Genomic DNA, 21198 nt, shown 5'->3' on the forward strand with positions numbered 1-21198 from the left:
GTGGTATGTTACTGAAGGCTTTGGTTCCTGAGACTTTCCTCATTAAATCAGGCAAGATGGGGTTCAAACTTTTACTCTTCTCCCCTCCTCCTTAAGCACACTGTATATAATCACACATTCATGTTTTTCTTTTTTAGTCTGTGGTGGGGTTTCCTTTTTCTAGATTATGTGGTTTTTCATGGTGCAGATTGTATGGACTCCATGTAGATTTTACTTTCTATTTTCTCCATATTTGCTAAAGCAATATTTCCCAATTATTGTGCCCTGGATGAATTTTGCTACTTCCTAAAATGTTTCTTTTAGACTATGGGTTCTTGGGGGCATCTAGGTGGTCCAGTGGATAGAGAGCCAGTCTGGAGATAGAAGACCCTGCATTCAAATCTGGTCTCAGACATTTCCTAGCTGTGTGGCCCTGGGCAAGTCACTCTCCCCTTCCCCCACCCATTTCCTAGTCTTGACTGCTCTTCTGCCTTAGAACCAATACATAATATTGATTTCTAAGATGGAGAGTAAGGGTCTGCAAAAATAAAAAAAAGGACTAAGGGTTCTTACTTTTAAAAACCTATTCTGATTCCTTCTCCCTTATCCATTCCCATTTCAGTTCCCTCCCTTTCTATTCCCAGTCCCTCACCCCTTTGAGCTTCTGAGACCTTGAGGTGGAGCCCTTTTAGAAGTAGAGGATTTATACAGCTCCGGATTCTTCATATTTGTAGTGGTTTCTCATATAGACTGGTTGGGAAACACTGCTCTAGAGATCCTTGGACAACTACCACTCTGACCCACTTAAAGCTATAAAACTCCCTTGACTTTGCTTCCTCTTCCTGCCATCTGGCTTGCCATTAAATGAAGAAACCAGAAAACCCAGAAAGTTGGAAGTGATAGCCTAAAGCCTACCCAGGTACTAAGGTATTTGATCTACATTTAAACCTAAACTTAATATAGGATTCTACCACCAGGAAAGCCACAAAAATGTTTGTTCAGTGGATGATTGTGTGTGTGTGTGTAGTGAGTCAAAAACATTTCTATCTAGTGTTGATTAGGTAATGGGAATCAAACAATCTAAAATACCTTTGATGGTCATTAGAGAAAGATGCCAGAAAATAACTTTTTTTTTTCTCTCTGCAGAAGATGGAGACTTCCTTGCTCTGGACCTTGGAGGAACCAACTTCCGTGTACTTCGAGTGAAAGTTACAGACAACGGCCTCCAGAAAGTGGAAATGGAGAACCAGATCTATGCCATTCCAGAGGACATCATGCGTGGCAGTGGGACTCAGGTAGGCCTCGTAGGGGAAGCCCCCACCTCCATGTTCTAAGGGTCACTGGAATTGCAGAAGAGGAGTCTAATGTTCTTTTCTTTGGGGAAAGCTAGAGTGTGTGTTTCAGGGCTGGGGGGGGGGGGGCGGGGGGAGTAGACCTCATCTGTATACTACTTGACCTTATATGCCAGAATCTCCTGTTTTCCTAAATATACTATTTTATAAAATAATACTTTCTGAAATGTATTATACTATATACAATACTTGTTGCTACTCATTCTAAATCTGGTACCCTTTTATACTCCAGCAGTCTGGCCACCTCTTCTAGGAGATGCCAATGGGGCAACTGGGTAGGCTGCCCAATTCTTAGTTGGAAAATGTTGTGTTGCAAATCTCTTCCTAGGAGGAGTGAGTGAATCTCTGAGCCAAACAGTAGTTATGTAGAGATTTTTTAAGTCTGTGGGGAAAAGGAGAATCATCAGATTTCTTAGAACAAGAAGAAATGGAAATGCTTTTAGTGGTATAAAATGGTGACTCCTGTTCCTTTTTGTTGGAAAGAAGGATTGAAGTTTCCTAAAAGGATCTCTTCCAGAACTTCCACATAAATAATTATTCCATATAATATTAATGGCTCCTTGAAGACAGTTATTAGAAATCTAGATCAATAAAAACCAAGGAAGCAAGTGGCCCTCTGCCCTCAGCTTTTGAAGAGATATACTCTTACTGCCCCTTCATTCCTTCTCTTCCTTCCAAAGCCTCCGACAGTCAACAAGTATTAAATAAGGTTCCTCCTCGGTGCCAGGCACTGTGCCAAGTTCTCAAGAATACAAAGAAGGACAAAAGACAGGGAGCTCTAAGTCTCATGGATGTGGGATAAATTGGAGATAATTTCAAAGGGAAGGAATTCGAACAAGGTGGGGATTATGAAATGCTTCTTATAGAAGGTGGGCTTTAGGCTAATCTACTAAAAACTATTTTACTTTCTCTTTCCTCCTTAGCACTAGTTATTTCACTTCCCTTTTTTAAAAACCTTTTTTAAAAAGTCAATTGTTTTTGTTAGATTTAGAATTGGAAGGGATTCCAGAAGTCATCTAGTTTAGTTCAGTCCCCCCTCATTTTATAGTTGAGGAAGCCAAAGCTTGCCTAGGGTAACACAGCTGGTGAATGGCAGAACTGATTTTCCATTTTTCTGTTCTAAGAGGCTGCTTGGTAAAGTGTATGGAGAATTTGCCTTGCCCTGGCATCAAGAATACCCAGATTCAAGCCCAGCCTCTAAAAACATGCTAGTTTTGTGGCCACAGAGCTCTCTAAGCAAAATTAGAAGCTTGATATCTATCATCTTCATGGTAGAGAGAATTTCCACATTCACCCTTTTCCCCTTCTTTGCCCAAGGGCAATGGGAGGTAGAAACTAGGGCTATATTGAGCTCTATTCATTTCCTTTCTTTTGTTGGAACTAAACTTTGTATATGCTTAAAATTATATAAAAAAGTTGATTTACACAAAGCACTTAAGGTTTGCAAGACACTTGAGTTGCCTCATTTGAACATTGCAACAACCTTGTTACTAGGTACTAAAGATACTATAAATCTCACTTTAGAGATGAGGAAACAAACTAATCTCTCTAGGTTAAATGACTTGCCCTTGAACACAGTTATTAAGTGGGATCCAGGACTTCCTGACTCCAAATCTAGCAGCTTATCTGCTGTATCCCAAAGCTTCCTAGTAAAGTTAATGCCATCTGGGCCATGATAACCTCTGATCTTTGTGGGTCAAATATAAGACTGATGATCAAATATAAACCACACACACTTATGCATATACATACATACATACACATAAGTATAAATATAATATAAATGTATCTATTTCAGGAAGGTATATAAAACTACATTTTGCCTCTTTTCCCAGCCCTAGCTTTTGAGATAGGTCTTCTTTCCCACTGTACTTAATCTTTTTCGTCTGTGTGTCTGTCTGTGTCTCTGTCCCTCTCTTCTTTCTTTTCTTCTCTCTTTCCCCCCTTCTTTTAAAGTGCATATGCTCTTGGGTGGGTTGGATCCTTAAGCTTCTTTCTTAAGGGATTTATGCCACTGTGTATGGAGGAAAGGAGGGGTGGCTGGAGCTGTGGGAGGAAGTTGCTGCTAGGAGAGAAAACTTCACAGTTCAGCCATAGCTTTCATTTGGGTGCTAACTTCATTTAAGTGCTTTCTACTTTGGGGTATCTGGGGAGTAGTGGGAAGGGCGGGACACTTCGTTTTGTCCTGTTTTCAGGCTCATAGATTTTCAGAGTTCAGTCTGTCATTCATCAGCTAGGTGATAGGCAGCGGAGGACACATAAAGCTTAGATATGACCATATTACTTACTTTTTGGAGCTTTGGTGTGACTGAGGAATAAGCAGAGATGATACACATCCAGTTTGGGGGTTCATGTGGTTTAGTGGAAAGAAGTCTGGATTTCTGCTCTTTGTTTACAGATTAGCCATTGGTCTATGTAGAGAAACGTCCCCTTTTTGAGTTTGGGTGGTAGGTAACTAGTAACTATTATAGTTATCTGAATGATTAAATGACTTGGTCATTATTCTATAGCATGTGTCCAAAGTAAGTCTTGAACTTAATTAAGCCTTGACATCTCAACCCAGGCCTCTCAGGACTACTCTGAAGTGATGATTGAAGAAAGAATAACCTGAACCCTTTCTCACCATCTCAATAGTCCCGTTGTATTTATCATGGAATTTTGGTATTGCAGTTACTTGTTTAGATCCTATTCCTTCTCCTGGACTAAGCTCTGAAATTGTCTAAACTCATTTCTTGACTTCAACCATAGTACTGTGCATATCAAAGGTACCATTTCCTCCCTGGGCCTCAGTTTTCTCATCTATAAAATGAGGCAGTTGGAATAGCCATCTATTTCTTAGTTTCTTTCTAGCACTAGATCTATGATCCTTTGATAAATGTTTGAATGAATCAATTGTGTATGCCACCATACTTATAGGACATGCTCAGAAGGACTGTGGCATTTTACACTTAAAGAATAAAGATTGCTTTTTGGTGAGCATACTTTTGAAATCATTTTCCTGGAACTAATGAGGTGAAAGCCCTGATTTTACTGTCTTCTAATGGGTTGCCAGAGCAGTGCCAGTGAAGAATGAGTCTTCCAGCAGCTGGGCAAAGGCAAGACTTTGCCCTAAATATTTCTTAGTGGCAGTAAGACAATTCAATGGATAGGGTAATAAGTTTAACAGAAGAAAAGGGCTGCCACAATGCATCACATCATTCTCCCTTCAAGCCAAGGTTAATTTTTGATAAGAGCACCAAGGGAAAGCTCAGATTAATTAAGACACTGTGCCAGAGTTTTCATTTGTAGAACATTGAGGTAAAGCTACCATTCCCTCTATCTCATCAGGATTGTTTGGATAGTTAAAAAGATAGAGGGGTTAGTGGAAAAAATACTGGGCTTCCAAGTCAAAAGACCAGAGTCTGCCATCCCTATGAACCTAAATAACCCTGTTTTGCTCTTATAACCATCTGTCCACAGCTATTTGACCACATTGCTGACTGCCTGGCCAACTTCATGGACAAACTACAGATCAAGAATAAGAAACTCCCTTTGGGATTTACCTTCTCATTTCCATGCCATCAGACCAAACTGGATGAGGTAACACAAACTCTGGAACATCTAACTTCTCAGTTTTTGGCACAAAGGGGATATGTCAGGGTGGAAAGGTTGGAACCAGAGTGGGAAAGGGAGAAGGACCATTGGGAAGGCCTTAAAGGAAAAGGAATAGGAGATTGTGGGGAGTGGGAGAAGGCAGCACCATCTCTCTGCCTGTAAAATACCCCAAATGTCCATTTTACCTGAATGCCTAGAAATTTCTGTTCTGGTTAATAGGAGAGAATTCTTTAGATTAGGCCCCCCAGATAAGGACAGCAGGAGTCACAGGAGGATTTCTTCTGTGTGGACACTCCCCTTCCCAGTTCATGATCTACCCCTACTTCCTCTACTTCCCCTAGTTTATGGTTTTATTGTGAAAGCAATAAGACTCAACCTTTTGGCATGTCTGACCTGGAAAAGGGAGTAGTCAGGCTTATCATCCAGGGAGAGCATTGGATGGCCTGAGTACTGTACTTGTATCCCCATAATATTGAAAGAGCCAGAGGAAGGCCTCCAGGGGTGGAGGTGGAGGATTCCTGGAAGAACAGGGATAGTAATCACACAGAATCCACAGAAGTGGATGCAATGTACTCTGCAGCAATGGAAGAGCGGTGCCTGCACCAGTGAGATCACAGATCCATCAAATTATGAAAGTAAATAAATAAGATATTAGTCACCTGCCCACTCTTTGAGTTCTATCAGTTGGAAAGATTGCCTTAAAGGCAGTGCCTCTCTGATCCCAGCATACTTGTCCTATGGAGGACATCATTCCTCGCAAAAGACATCCTTCTCGTTCTGGTTACTGAAAAGCATTAAGGACAAGCTTCTCTTGCCTCTTGCTTTTTTTTTTTTTGTTTGTTTGTTTGTTTTGAGGGCATTTGCCTTGGAGTCTTTATTTCTATGGCCTCATTTTCTCATTCATTTTTCTTTTTTCCCCAGAGTTTCTTGGTTTCATGGACTAAAGGGTTCAAATCCAGTGGTGTGGAAGGGAGAGATGTGGTGTCCCTTATCCGGAAAGCCATCCAAAGGCGAGGGGTGAGTTTAAGGTCGGTGGGGAGAAAGAGAGAGAGTGCCAAGTGCTCTCTGCAAGAGCTTTATAGTCAGAAAACAAAACAATGGAAGAGGATTAGAGGAAGAACTTATTTCAGTTAGCTTTTCCTTTGTTTCTTACACACACACACACACACACACACACACACACACACACACACGGCTCTCATGGAGAATTTTTGTCTCTAATCTTACTAAATAGAACATGCTTAAAACATAATAAATTGCTTTTGTATTTCTGGGTGAGCTGAAGTGATTACTTATTTATAGCCCCATCTCAGGTATAGGAAAATTCAGGACAGAATTGCCTTCATCTTGAAGACTTGATTATCATTTTAAATGGAGTAGGTAATAGTGATATTGATGCTCTTATGAAGGCATCTTGGTGTAAAGGAAAGACTGAAGTTCTAGCTCTGTTGTTTTAAACAAAGGTGACCATAGGCAAATCACTTAACCTAGAGTCTCAGGAGAGACAGAAAGACAGACATGCAGGGTTTTTCTCTCAGTGCAGTGGCAAGTCAGGGAAACAGCAGAGAGTTGGCAGCTAAAAATTAGGAAGAAGGGCAGAAGGGAAAGAGAAGAGTTAATGAGAACTGTGAAGAACATCTCAGTTTCATCACCTGTAAAACCAGATGCATGCATTCCTGGGAGGGGAGATCAGAGAAGGACCGGTTAAAAGAACAGTTATGAAAAGTTCCTCCTTACTAATGATCTTATGCCCATAGGCTCATAATCTAGACCTAGAAGTGACCAAAGGGTCCATTACCTTCTTATTTGAAGGCAAGAGAAATAGTGATGCCACAACCAGTGGTTGCACACTGGGGAAAAGGAAGAAAATTCTTTTCCTCCCACTTTAGCTCTTCTGCACTCATACAACACTGTCTCTCCATCTTTATAAGCTTAGTAAAAGCTGCCTATCTGTCTCTTTGCAGGACTTTGACATTGATATTGTAGCTGTGGTGAATGACACTGTGGGGACCATGATGACCTGTGGCTATGATGACCAAAACTGTGAGATCGGCCTCATTGTGGGTGAGTTCCCATTAGAGCACAGGAACAGTGATTAATAATTCTTCCCATCCAGTTCCTATAAACTTGCATTCATTATCCTTTGGAAGGATGGACTCAATTGGGTAAGGGACTGGAAACATCTCTCTTATTTCTCTCAGTCTCTTGAAAAATCCTCCTCATCTTCTTTGGTGTTTCAAACCCTGCCTTTGGGAAGAATGATAGAAGGAGAATACTTTTCTTTTTAACATATGTAAATGTCATGGACTAAGAACACTTCATGCTACACTTATTGGTGTTCTTAAAATTTGGGGACATTTAAAGTAGAACAAATGATCAATGACCAACCCTAGTAATGTACTGTGTTCAAAACACATTTTTTTAAAGCCCTTAATGTTCTGTCTTAGAATCAATACTATGTATTGGTTCGGATGTGGCAGAGTGGTAAGGGCTAGGCAGTGGGGGTTAAGTGACTTGCCCAGAGTCACACAGCTAGGAAGTGTCTGAGGCTAGATTTGATCCCAGAACCTCTGGTCTCTCAGCCTGGCTCTTAATCAACCAACTATCCCCACATTTTCTTTACACCCTGTGTATATATTCTGTCTTCCCGTTAATCAATCAAAAAAACCTTTATTAAGCATTTATTATATGCAAAGACCTTTCATTCTAATTGGGACCCAACATAACTTAGGTACACATAAGCTGTGTAGAGTAAATGGAAGTTAATCTCAGAGATTAATGTACTAGAAGCTATGGGGAGCAGAAAAGGTCTCCTGTGATAGACAATTGCTCTGCTTTTTCAATTTTTGAACTCAGTCCATTAGCAAGCACTTGAACTCAGGAAGTGGAGCCTTCCTGCCTCCAGGTCTGGCTCTCTCTCCACCTCAAGGCACCTGGCTGCCCCCAATAAACAGAGATAACTCGTAAGAATCTGAAGGGCTTCAAATGCTAAACAAAAGAGTTTGTATTTGATATTAGACATAATAGAGAGAACTACTCTTACCCAAGTGGCAGATATCATAGTTGGAGGTGATAGGAAAGTCAATGTGCCAAACACTCCTTCCTTCAGTTCTGCATTTACTCACTGTGTACCTTTGGGCAAGTTCTTCCCCTCTCCAGGCCCCAGTTTCTTACTCTTAAATGAGTTTGACTAGATGATCTCTCTGACACTAACATTCTATGGTTCTCTGCCCAGGAACTGGCACCAATGCTTGCTATATGGAGGAGATGAGATACATTGATGCAGTGGAAGGAGACGAAGGGAGGATGTGCATCAACATGGAATGGGGCGCCTTTGGAGATGATGGAGTGCTCGATGACATCCGCACAGAGTTTGACAGAGAGATTGATATGGGCTCACTCAATCCTGGCAAGCAACTGTGAGTAGATTTCTCTGCGTTCAGGTTGTTGTGGGGATGGAGGGAGTCACAACTGGGTCAATTAAGATCATTAATTGGTAACATTGTTTTGGATGATATGGAGTAAACTTTCAGCACATTTTACAAAGGAAACATGGTCCAAAAAACCTGTATTGCCCCATCATATATAAGTTTTTCATCAATGCCTGTTTGGCCAAGTTTTCTTCAGCCTTGGGGGGGATCCCTTTGTTTGGGGTGTCACTAAAGCCACTTGTAGAATGAATGAAGATTCTTGTCACATGAGAATGCCCTCTGTGTATTCCAACAAAGATGCTGGTTTTCAGTTTCATCTTTTTTGTTGATGCTTTTTGTTTTTGCACCACATTGATTTTTAATATGCTTTGTCCCTTTCTCCTGCCCCTACACATCTAATACAACAAGGATTAAAAGAGAAATAGGAGAAAAACGTAATTCTGATAGTGTGATATTCATCACTCCTAGTTTCTTAGCCATTAAATGAAGGGAGATGGTGCATTAAGAATTTTTTTTTTCCTATGGAGGTCGATGTAATCCAAGTTCTTATGAAGCTAGCTAGCTCTTTTTGGAATTACCTTGAGAGCCAAAACCCAGGTGAAAACCAGGCACATCTCTATGTATTTACTAATTTGTTTTTGACCAAATATTATCTTTTCCCAGCTGTGGTGGCAAACAACAATCACATTTGTATCAGATTATGAAATATGCCAAGCTTTTCCAACTCACTTTAGTCACCAAATTCCTTGAAAAGCTAAATATGCTATGAAGTAGGAATAATATGAGATGGAAAAGCAGAAGAGCATGAGATTGAGAATCAGAAGATTCCCAGGTTCAAATTTTAGTCTTCTGCCTTATTACTTCTGTGATCTCACCCTAGCAAATCATTTGTACTCTTCCCTTCAGTGTCTTATCTGTAAAACAATGAGGTTGGTCTAGCTGACCTTAGACCCATCTAACTCTGGATTCAGTGGTCACTTGACTATATCCAAAAAGCAAATCCACACTCAAATAAGTGAATTTTCCCATCTTTGAGTATATTCCAAGATATGTCCTGCAGTCTATGGAGGCAATTAATTAAATATGGGGAGTAATTATTTATTTTTAAAGTAAGTGCCATTTTGTTTTAATATTGTGGCCTCACATTTAACCTGTCCCTAATATTGCTCATATACTTGCTACCATTATTGCTTCAGACCATTATCTTTGTCGGCCTGAGAGAAACCTTCTGAGGAGGCTGGGATCTTGTTTTGAAGAAACCCATTATACAAATAAACTGAACAAATAGATACAACAGAGCGTGTTTGTCATGTTAATGGTTTCTCTTTTTATACAATACAATTTACTACATATTCCCTTCAAACACTAACCTTACCCACTATCAGATTTGTCTACTGGGATTTCATCAACACATCTGTCATAGAATCCTTGAATTTAGAAATGGGGAGAAGGGTCACTGGGAATCAGGTGGTACAGTGCCCTCATTTAACAAGTGAGAAAACAAGGAACTAGAGAAGGCAAGCGGCTCGTTTATTTAAGATCTTACAGGTAGCATATTGGCAGAGGCAGGCTTTGAATTAAGATCCTCGTCCTCCTCCCATTTCAATGCTATGTTCTTTCCCTCTTCTCAAAACAGCCCATCTTGATTTTTGTGAAAATCAGTAGTTACTGGTCCAGTGGAACCTGGAACATGAGGTGCTCAGAAGGGAGAAGGTGTAGAATCATACCTTTGGACAGTTCCCTCGCCCCTTCCCTCTCTCCTTCCTTGATGTTGCTCTCCTTGAGAAGCATCTGTAGGGGATTCTCTTTCAGTGTCTTCTCCACCATAAAACCCTGGACATCTTATGTCTTGTCTGAAGTTTCAGAAAGGTCATTTCTCAGAGTAGAATATTTTCTGAAGTATAGAAAACAGTGGCACCTAGTGTTGAGAAATTAAATTATCTTATTAGTTTTCTTGCTCAATGACTATTGTCTTGTAGCTTGAAAGGTTAAGTCAGTTTACACAAATATCAGGGATTTTAAAAGCCCCTCAGTGACATGACACAGTGACGTCCACAGAGCATTCAAGATGTTCCCCTATTTTATTGCATGGTTCAAAGGTCAATCTGTGATGGTAGCGTAGTTTGAGTGGAATGACATACATTAGAGCTAAGGAGAACAGTGGAGAAGGTCCTCAATTTAAAGGACCTGGGTTTTAATCCCAGCTTTGCTTCCTACTATTGGTATGACTATGTGCAGGTCACTTTGCCTCAGTCTCAGCTATAAAATGAAGTGGTTAGACTAGTTAATCTCTTAATGTCCTTCCAAGTCTAAATCCTCTGGCCTCATTCATAAATCTCATCCGTCCTCTTGTAGGCATGAGAGGAAGGACTGGCTAAAAATATGATTATCTCTGACCTGGATTCTTTCCTTGGGTTCTTGTCTCCTTCCTTGACTTTCATGGCCTTGGTTTATATTGGTTCTTAGATGTATCACTTTGTTTTTCTTTACTGACATCTTCTCATCCTCTATTCTAGGTCTTCTACTCTCCTCTCAATTTATGATGTCTTCCTTAAACACTATCCATTCTTAGGACTTAAACTTTTACCTCCTGAAATAATTTCCAAATCTGTATTTCCAGTCCAGCCCCCTTAATTTGTCCTGTAGGACATATCCAACTGGATGTTTCAGTGTCATCTCAAAATCAAGATGCCTGAGTTTATTATATTTTTTTTGTCAAGTTATCTCTCTCTTTCTCTCACAATTTGCCCCCTTTTTTTCTTTTCCCAGTCACTTAGGCTTGTTGCTTTTTACTTTGTTCTTTGTCAATTATCATAGCCAAACTCAGTCCCTGAGTCTTGTTAATTTTTTAGAATACTAATTTCTCTCACCTCCTTTCTATGTTTTCCATGCAGTCTCCCTTAATCCCTCCTCCTTCCCACATTGATCTCAACCTTTTCAGTACTAATGACACTTACTGTCAATAGTGGAATTTAAATTTTAGATCTCCTACTGCAACCATATTCCAGGCCCTTCTAGAAAGCCATCTTGATATGAAGAATTAAAAAGAGGAAGAAAGTTCAGTAATAAATTTACATATTAAAAAAGTCTGAAGTCTTATGCAATGTTTCATACCTTTGCAAAGAAGGGAAAAGAGGTATCTTTTCTTTGGGGCTAAACTTGACCATTAGAATTTCTACCATTCTGTTTCTGTTGTTTGGGTATTGTTGCTTTTGTTATTACTGTGCAATTTAATAATTAAATATCCTTTTGTTTTCAGCATGTCTTGTGTACTTAATAAATACTTACAGCAAGGTATAGTAGAAAGAGCACTAGGCAGGTACTGTGTGCTTTTGGGACAAATTACCTAACCTTTCTGGGTTTCAGTTCTCTCATCTGTGAAAATATGACCTTGTCTTTCAGATATTTATATATTTACAGGTAATATTAGAACTAGAATGCTATTATATGATTTTAATAAATTCACACTCTTGGGACAATATCTTGCAGATTTGAGAAGATGATCAGTGGCATGTACATGGGGGAACTTGTCAGGCTCATCCTGGTGAAAATGGCCAAGGAAGAAATGCTTTTTGGTGGGAAGCTTAGTCCGGACCTCCTCACTACTGGCCGCTTTGAGACCAAAGATGTATCTGATATTGAAGGGTAAGTATCCCCCACTCTGTATCCCATTTCTCTTCTGCTTTGTAGAGTAACTTCTTATCTTATAGTGGATAGACATAGAATGAAAACACAGAGCAAACTGAGAGCTGCCCAAACTAAGTTGAAACAATAGCCTTGCTGCTACTATTTATCATCTCTGTTATTCTCTTAAGATGTAGATTTAGGTCTTATAGCTGTCATTGGAGTACATACCATTCTCTGGGTTTTAGGCACAAATTTTCCAGAAACAATTATATTCCACTGACCATTATTTTAAATCTAGGCATTTATTTCTTAGAAATAGAAATGTCCAAACTAGTATAATCCAAACATTTCTCTCTCTACACCAAGAGAGTCTGAAGTATCATTTGTAGAAATCTTGAACAAAGCAAATACTGTATTGTATTAAAATACAGTTTGGGGTTAATATATCTAGTCACTACTTAATTCCTTCCTTGAGAGCTCTCCTCCCTCATCTCTTGCCTTGAAAGGATTGAAAGAAAAGACTTTCTTCCTGTTATCCCTTCTATATGATAGAACTAGTTATTTCCCTTGACTGATCATAGGCCATTAGGAAATGGGGAAGACAGATCTTGAAATAAGATAAGAAATGTGTGGTGATCACCCTTAGTCCAATGAATTAATCCTTGATTTGAAAGGCAGGCTTTAGGCTTATTTTTTAACCCACTTTCCCAAAGGGAAAAAGTTTGGAAAGGATTGTAGAATTGAGAAATGTTTGTTTCTTAATATTTTCATTTAAACTAAAATGAAGATTTTATATTTGCTTTCATACTGTAACAGGTAGGACAGGTAGGACTGCCTTCTTCACTTGTTCACCCCAAATTTTGTTGCTCTCAGTTTTTCCATAGGTGGTTAGAGGCTTTTTCTTAGAAATTCCTGACTCTGGTCAGACACCATCTGGAGAACTTATGATTTGTGCTGGGTCCCACATTCTAGAAAGGTCACTGACAATCTAGAAAAGGGTCTTTTGAAGGGTGTTATGGATGGTGACAGACTATGGAATCTGTTTAAGGAACTGGATATGTGTCTATTAGAAAAGAATTATTGAAACATGGAAAGTACTGTCTCTTTAAGAATTTGAAAACCTATCTTGTAGAAGAGGGATTGAACTCATTCACCTTGGCCCTAGGCAGCAGAAATAGGAGCAATGGTTAACAAGGTAGAGGATCATAAATTTATATCTGAAAGGATTTTTGGAAGCCATTTAAGCCAACCCTCATTTTATTGATGAGGAAACTGAGGCTCCAAAGTGAAAGGATTTGACCTATAGTCACACAGCTATTAATTTACTAGCTTAGTAAGATAAGGAAGAAATGACACTGTAATGGGTAGCCTCAAGATCACTGGAGGACTTTATAAGCAGAGGTGACCCATCAGAGATATTGCAGAAAGGATTTTTGCACATGTACAAATTGGACTAGGTGACCTCTGGGGTTCATTCTAGCTTGGAGATTCTATGCATTGACATTTTTTCCACTCGTCCCTCTCGCAGCTACTCTGGGTTGCAGCAAATGTATTGTGTGGCAAGAATTAACTTGTTCTTGGTGGAAAAGGTGGCATGTGCATCATAATTTCTTTAGTTTAGGTTCTGGGTTCGCAATTTTTATTCACACACTTTGGGTGAAATGCATATACTTTAATGAAAATTAGTAGCAAGCTTTAATTTTTATATTTGATGACTTTGGAGTGTCCCTCATTGGACTTCTTTCTGGTCACTATGTTCCCAGCAGTACTTAGTGACTATAATCCAGATTTGTGCCATTAGTCCATAGATTTGCCAGAGAACATACCCTATTTATATCATTTCTCCAGTTAAGAAGAATTATGGAGTTGGATCAGAATTAGGAGAACCTGACTTTTTTCTTCTTAAATTTCTCAGGAATTATTTGGATTTAGTTCCTCTGCTGATGAGTCTTGCACTTATAGACTTTGAGCTGCCTCTCTTTTTCCTCTGAGAATTATAAAAGGTGCTAGACAATTTTATCATGCCTTAATGGGAGAAAGAAGTTCGATTAATGAATTGGTTTAACATCAGCTGGTGTTAGTCTCTAAACCCATCCAGAGACCCTGAGGCAATGAAAGAATTTATTTGTTAAATATTTAACTCTTCTGAAAAAGTCTTGTGGGCTGAACAAGTAGCTAATAGCTCTGTAATCAAGTAGTTTCTGGGAAACATTTCCCTGAAGTGTGCCAGGCTACCAGTGAGCACCTCATATTTCTTGACATAAGTCTAACCAGGTTTTAGAGAAACATAGGATTTGTCTGTGGGAGCTTGGGCAAGTCTTAACCTCTCTGGACTCTGGTTTTCTAATCTATAAAATGAAAGGATTGGATCAGATATTCTCTGAGGGTCCCTTCTAGCTCTAGGTCTATGAATCTGTGGCCGTAGCATGACAGTACCCCAAGGCTTGTATCACTGGAGTATAATAAAGAAAGTCTTATAGTTTTCCCAAGCTAGGAAAGATTCAAGTATAGGTCTGGCTATATAGGAATCCCCCAAACTGTTTTATGTCTGTCTGTAAAAGTTAAAATTAATCTCAAATAAAATGATATTTTAGATTAATGATCATTAGAAATAAAGTAATAAAAGGCATACAAAATAAAACCATATATCCATGGTTAATCAGCCTATTTTAAACCTCCAAGCTTACCACCACCAAGGTCATGGATAGGACATCAAAAAGCGAGAGCAGGACCACCCACTGAATATTTATTCCCAGTCTACAGGAAGTACTTAATGACAGGAAGTCAGTGGGTTTCTGGGAAATGTAGTTCTTTTTTTAGGGTAACAGATTTTAAATTATACTTGTCTTACTGGAGAGCATCTCATTACCAGAGGGCACCCTCATCTACGTGTGTGTGTGTGTGAGAGAGAGAGAGAGAGAGAGAGAGAGAGAGAGAGAGAGAGAGAGAGAGAGAGAGAGAGAGAGAGAGAATAATGAAAGGACTCTATGGTCTAGAGAGAACTTGGAATCATTAACTGTGGGACCTTTTAGCAAATCCCTTCCCTTCTCTGGGCCTCAGCTTCTTCATCTGTGTAATGAAGCTGTTGTACTAGCTGACTTTTAAGGTCCCTTTAAATTTGTGTTCCGGGGGCACCTGGGTGGCTCAGTGGATTGGGAGGTCCTCAACTCAAATCTGGCCCGAGATACTTCCTAGCTATGTGACCTTGGGCAAGTCACTTAACTCCCATTGTCTAACCCTTCCTGCTTTTCTACCTTGTACCTTCTCCCTGGCTACCATTTGCTTTAGTCCTTTTTATACATAGGACATAGCAGCACCTTTACTTCCTTGCTTATTTATCCCTCCAGGGAAAAGGATGGCATTAAGAAAGCCCTCGACATTCTGACCAGATTGGGCCTGCAGCCGTCCCAGGAGGACTGTGTGGCCACACATCGCATCTGCCAGATTGTATCTACCCGCTCAGCCAACCTGTGTGCAGCTACTCTGGCTGCCGTCCTCCGACGCCTCAAGGAAAATAAAGGTGATGACCGGCTACGTTCCACTATTGGAGTAGATGGCTCTGTCTACAAGAAGCACCCACAGTAAGTGTGCCTGGGAACAAAGCACCAGAGCGGGGATAGTCAGCTTGAGGCCCAAGCCCTGGACCAATTCCAATCCTGACTCTGCCTCTCATTGTTTTTATGGCAAATCACCTTCTCCTGGGGGCCTCAGATTTTTCTACGAAGGGGGCAGCAAAATCCAAAGGTTGAATCCAGCATTTAAAAAATAAAATAAACTGAGGTTAGCTAGGTTGCTCAGTGGATTGAGAGCCAGGCCTAGAGCCAGGAGGTCCTGGATTCAAATCTACCCTCAGCCACTTCACAGCTGTGTGACCCTGGGCAAGTCACTCAACCCCCATTGCCTAGTCTTTACTACTCTTCTGCCTTGGAACCAATATGCAGGATTAATTTCAAGATGGAAGGTTTGGGTTTAAAAAAACAAAACAAAACTCCACAGGCAGTGGCTGGATTTAGTCATTGGGCCATAGTTTTCCTGCCCAGGACTAAGGGATTACAAAGTTCCCTTTAAGCTCTAATATTTTACCAATTTCTAAATTCCTAAGCATTTTTGCCATTATAGAGAAAAAAAAAACAGTGGTTTTACAATCAGAAGGTCTGGTTTTGAGTTCCAGTCTGGCTTTGGACTAGTTCCTTTCTTCTTCTTAGATGACCTCCCAGACCCCTCCCCAGTATGAATTCTTTGCCGCGTATGAGCAGCAGATAATTATAAGAAGAACTCCTGGTTCTATGTGCATTTATAATTTCTCTGGTTCACATTGATTTTGTGTCTTTAGAATCTGATGAATGCTCATTCCTAATGAAAAAATAGTTATTTAAGAAGGCATCATAGTATAGCTGAATGAATGCTGGATCTTTAGTCAAATCTGGCTGCTGCTCCAAGCACTGCCTACATGGTTAAGAGTTTTTGAAGATGACACCCACCTTCCTTTTGCATGTCATGGTGAATCCTGCATATGGGTCCCCCAAACAGGGCAGTTTGCCAGCTGCTGACTTTTGGGTTGTGGATGTCTTTTGTCATCTTTGCCATCTTTGGTCCCCATGTTAGCATTTGTCATTTCATTTTCCTAAACGTTTTCATAAGCACATTACAGTAAATCATTTCTAATCCCATTCCAAGAGACGGACCCCAAATCATTCTGACCTGTCTTTTTCTTGGCAGTTTCGCCACCCGTCTCCACAAGGCTGTCAGACGTCTGGTGCCAGATTGTGACGTCCGCTTTCTCCGCTCAGAAGATGGCAGTGGCAAGGGGGCTGCCATGGTGACAGCAGTAGCATACCGTCTGGCTGACCAACACCGGGCTCGACAGAAGACCCTGGAAGCTCTGAAGCTGAGCTATGATCAGCTGTTGGAAGTGAAGAAGAGGATGAAAAGAGAGATGGAGCGCGGCCTGAGCAAAGAGACACATGCTGCTGCTTCTGTCAAGATGCTGCCAACTTATGTGTGTGCAACACCCGATGGTACAGGTAGGGGACAAATAATCCATTTTTGCCAGGTAGGAGTGCATTGCCTTGGAGGCTAAAGGGCAGGTAGGATTTGGCTGCAGAAATAGTTCCTAGCCAAAAACATTTGAGAACCACTGCTTTAAATGAAGGCAGAGATGTGCCAGCTGCTTCTGCTCCCAGGCAGGACCAGTCCCTGCTGTGCTTCTCCACAAACAGGATATATCTCAGCGCTTCAGAATCTAGCTCTAAATGAACTTCTCCTTAAAGCCCTATCAGGTTCCTGGACTTATTTTCTATTTCCTTAGTGTCTGTATAGGCACTTATTCTAACAAGTTTCTACCACTGGTTATTGAATCATTCCAAACCTTTGGGGTTTTTTTGCCCATACACACCCCCTGCTCCCATTCTGGGATGGAGCTGGTGACACCCATGGGAATCCTGTTTGCTGCTTCTGAACCACCTCATTTGACTTGACTGTCCATTGATGGTCATTGGACTTGCTCTAGCTGCTTTGCAGGGCTGGTGTGAAAATGAAATACAAAGCTAGAGGTTAAAGTGCTCTTAAAAGGTCTCCTACCTCCAGTGGTCCATCTTTTATTTCTCTGCAAGGTTGTCATCAGCGTCATTTATTATTTTTTGTTTCAGAGAAAGGTGACTTCCTGGCCCTAGACCTTGGGGGGACAAACTTCCGAGTGCTACTTGTGCGTGTGAGAAATGGGATGAGACGAGGTGTAGAAATGCATAACAAGATCTACGCCATTCCTCAAGAAGTCATGCATGGCACTGGGGATGAGGTAAGAGAGCCCCTTCCTACTTAAAATGAGGCTTAGAGTAAACCTTATGCAAGCAGCCAGTTATTCTTCCCTAAATTCTGGTGCTGACTGGGCGGTGTTGTTTCCAGGAAGTGATTGCTCTGGAAATTGGGCTTCTAGATTGATTTTTTTCTTTTTCTTTTGTCTAGCAAGGTTGGCTTTCCCATGTAGAAGGTGTCCTCAGAAGGAGACTGATTTCTTAGGAGCTTCATCTGCAGCCTATTCTCAGTCCTAGAAAAGCATCTCTCTCTCTCTCTTTCTTTTTCTCTTGAGTCGTCTGTAATTCCAGTGCAGAGTGGTTCCCAAGCCCCTGAACCAGATCTTTTCTCTTCTGATCTGTAGGATAGTGGGAAAAAATGCACTAGGTTTGCATCTCAGTTCTACTGCATATTAGCTATGTGGCCAAGGACATGTCACTATGCCTTAGTAAACTTCAGTTTTTCTTGTCTGTAATATAAAAGGCTTAGACTAGCTGACCTCCAAGGTCCCTTCCAGCTCTAGATTTTCTATTTGGAAGGAACTTTAGGGACTTAAAATACAATAGCTATGACTCCTTTTCAACGTGCTCCTTCCTTTCTCACTTGCAGCTCTTTGATCACATTGTCCAATGCATTGCTGACTTCCTGGAATACATGGGAATGAAAGGAGTGTCTCTACCCTTGGGCTTCACCTTCTCCTTCCCTTGCCAGCAGAATAGCCTGGATGAGGTAACGTGTTCCCAAGTGATTTTTGTATGACCCATGGAAACTTTACTCTGCTTTCTTTATAAAGTTAATGAGAAACAATGTGGTGGAATGAGCTCTGGTCCTGGAAACAGGAGACTGGCATCTCAGTCCCAGCTGACACTTTTCCCCTTTCTGACCCTTTTATTTCCCCATCTCTAAACTGGGAATAATACTTGTGCTTCTTGCCCCCCAGGGTCATGAGAAAAGTGCTTTGTGTGAACTTTAAAGCTCAGAAGAATTGCAAGTTATTGTTATTACCTGCCAGCTATCGACACTGCTTTCTTGCACTGAAGATTTCTCTCTTCTTTTTCCTTTTCTCTGGGCTGGCTTGGCTTCTTCTGCAGTCTGTCCTCTCTTTGGATCTTATATCTTTTTATTTGGTTCCACAAGGAGATGTATGTATGTATGTCTGCATAAATGTGCTCATAGGTGTACACATATTATAGAATGGGGAAACTGAGGAGTGGAGACTCACTTACTTAAGCTATGTCAAGAATTGGAGCTCATGTCCAGAACGGATTGGTTAGATACTAAGTTAGATTTGAGTCAAATGTTTTACCAGATTCTAATAGACTGACTAGTCTGATCAAGTTCTGGGCAATCATTAACGGAGCACCTTCGATAGCCAAACCATTATACTAAATACCACAGAAGGAGATCCCAGGTGCAACGTGTGATTCCTGTTCTGAAGATGACCTAAAGATTAGTTAGAGAGATAAGATGATCAAAGAATCTTCTCTAGTAGAAAATAAGCTTGCAGAGGAACAGGGATTGTTTTGTTTTTATTTTCTTTGGATTTTCAGGAGCTAGTACATATAGTCATGCTAACATTGGTGAAGCAGATGAACTGTTATTACTCTGTTCCAGGCTAAGTGTGCACAGCCAGTGTTTGTTGAATTAAAGTGAACAAAGGCAGTACTGGATAAATTATTACTGTGGAAGCTGATGGAATGGAGAAAAGGAAGTAAATTAATCTGAGAAGGCTTTCCTAGGAAAGGTACATTGGAAGCTAGATTTTGAAGTACACAAGCTATAATGGAAAGTAACACTCAGCCAGGTGAAGGAAATGTCATCTATTGAGGCATGGAGATGAAAGCAAATTAGTCAGGAGCTTTTGCCAAAGTCATTTCCTCTCCAGGACTCAATTTTTCATTTGTGAGATGAGTTAGAGTTGTCCAGATGATTTATCTGAAGTCTCTTCTAGGTCTAATATTCTGGGATTCCATAAGTTGGGATTTTCAACAGATTAATTTAGGCTGTTGCAGAGTCAAAAATACTACCCTTCTCCGGACTTTACATTTGAAAAATAATAAAATAATAATAAAGTAATAATACTCAATCAAAAACATTTACTAAGAGCCTGCTGTGTGCCAGTTGCTGTACTAAGCACTGTGTAATACTTAGTATTTACTTTGGAAAAATATCTATATTGTGGGAAACTTTATTCTTTAATGTTTCCTGCCCCGCCCCACCCCCACTCCCCCCACTACCTCTATATAAGGACAATATATAAATAAGAACAAAACGAATAAAAAGAAGAGCATCCACTCTAAAGGGGGAGAGGCTACAGAAAAGGCCTGAACTGCTTAGAGAGAAGGAAGTGGAGAAACAAACACAAATCTGGTGTAGTAATGATAACAGTTTGATAAGAACAGGAATGCTCTTGGAATAATGAAGAGGAGATAAAGACAGAAGGTAGAAAAGTGTAGGTTGGGTAGGATCAGAGCCTAGATTTTATTTGGTAATTCAAGGAACCACAATAAATATTTTTTATCAATCCGTACAAACTTATTAACTTAATTAGGAAAAAGCCCCAGTTCAGTCTTCCTTCTGGTCCTCCTGGCTTCTTCGGGATACTTTTCTTAGCTGGGCCTGACAAGGAGCTCCTGAAAGTTGCAGAACTCTCCTGGGAAGGAGGATGGATTTGGTTGGCTTTCTGCCCTCAGCTCACAGGTGGCCTAGCGCAAGGCACTCAGTTCCTTCTCTGCCTACCGGGTTCCAACCTTTGTTAAATCAAGCAAAGAGAGGGCTGGGCTGGATGCATTAATTGAGGTTTGTAAAGGGCTTTGACATCCGGAGATGAAAGACTTTTAATTATCACCTGTTGGCTCCTACTCTTGCTTTCTTCCTTCGTGTCCCTCCCTGGAGAAGTCTGTTCATGGCTTAGACTCCCTCTGCCTTCACACCAGTGAATCATTTGCACTCCGTGCTCCTCACCTTACCAATGCAGCAGCACACCAAGTAATCTCCTGGCTCCTTTCAGTACGCCACATTCAAGGCCACAGTTGGGCCCTGCTTGCTCTCTGACCTCTTTGCTTTCAAATCCTTTTGCAACATTTTCATGAGTCTTTGGGAATTTCAAAGCCGTGTCTGTTTACAACCAAGTCTGTGGATGTGGCAGGCTTTAGAACATGGCAGGCCAACTGGGATCCATTCATACTGGCAGGATCTATACTCGGGTAACTTTGTGGTGAGGTAGCTTATGCACACTGATAGAATGGTTTCTGACAAGCAGTTCCCTGAAGGCTGTGGAGCAAACTTAATGAAGTCCTTTTCTACATTGGCTGGGTTTAATTGAATTCCCCAGATATTGTCTTTCTTCCAGATAGGCAATAAAAGTCATCAGCCTTTGGCTGTAGAAGTCCTAGTCCTCACTGGGGTCTTCACCCTAGTCT

General features: G+C 40.7%; 1 protein-coding gene across 2 annotated transcripts in view; it reads left to right on the forward strand.

The window, feature by feature from the left end:
• LOC100032849 (hexokinase-2) overlaps positions 1–21198 on the forward strand; it is a 90300-nt gene that overhangs the window by 58441 nt on the left and 10661 nt on the right. For both annotated transcript variants that reach the window (XM_007476316.3, XM_001381740.4), the window contains exons 3-12: positions 1126–1274; positions 4791–4910; positions 5847–5942; positions 6890–6989; positions 8161–8344; positions 11846–12001; positions 15331–15564; positions 16703–17007; positions 17632–17780; positions 18386–18505. In XM_007476316.3, coding sequence (XP_007476378.1) covers positions 1126–1274; positions 4791–4910; positions 5847–5942; positions 6890–6989; positions 8161–8344; positions 11846–12001; positions 15331–15564; positions 16703–17007; positions 17632–17780; positions 18386–18505 — 1613 coding nt within the window. The remainder of the gene's footprint in view (positions 1–1125; positions 1275–4790; positions 4911–5846; positions 5943–6889; positions 6990–8160; positions 8345–11845; positions 12002–15330; positions 15565–16702; positions 17008–17631; positions 17781–18385; positions 18506–21198) is intronic.

The sequence above is a fragment of the Monodelphis domestica genome, chromosome 1 (assembly GCF_027887165.1).
Source record: "Monodelphis domestica isolate mMonDom1 chromosome 1, mMonDom1.pri, whole genome shotgun sequence".
In the NCBI taxonomy this organism is placed as follows: domain Eukaryota; kingdom Metazoa; phylum Chordata; class Mammalia; order Didelphimorphia; family Didelphidae; genus Monodelphis; species Monodelphis domestica.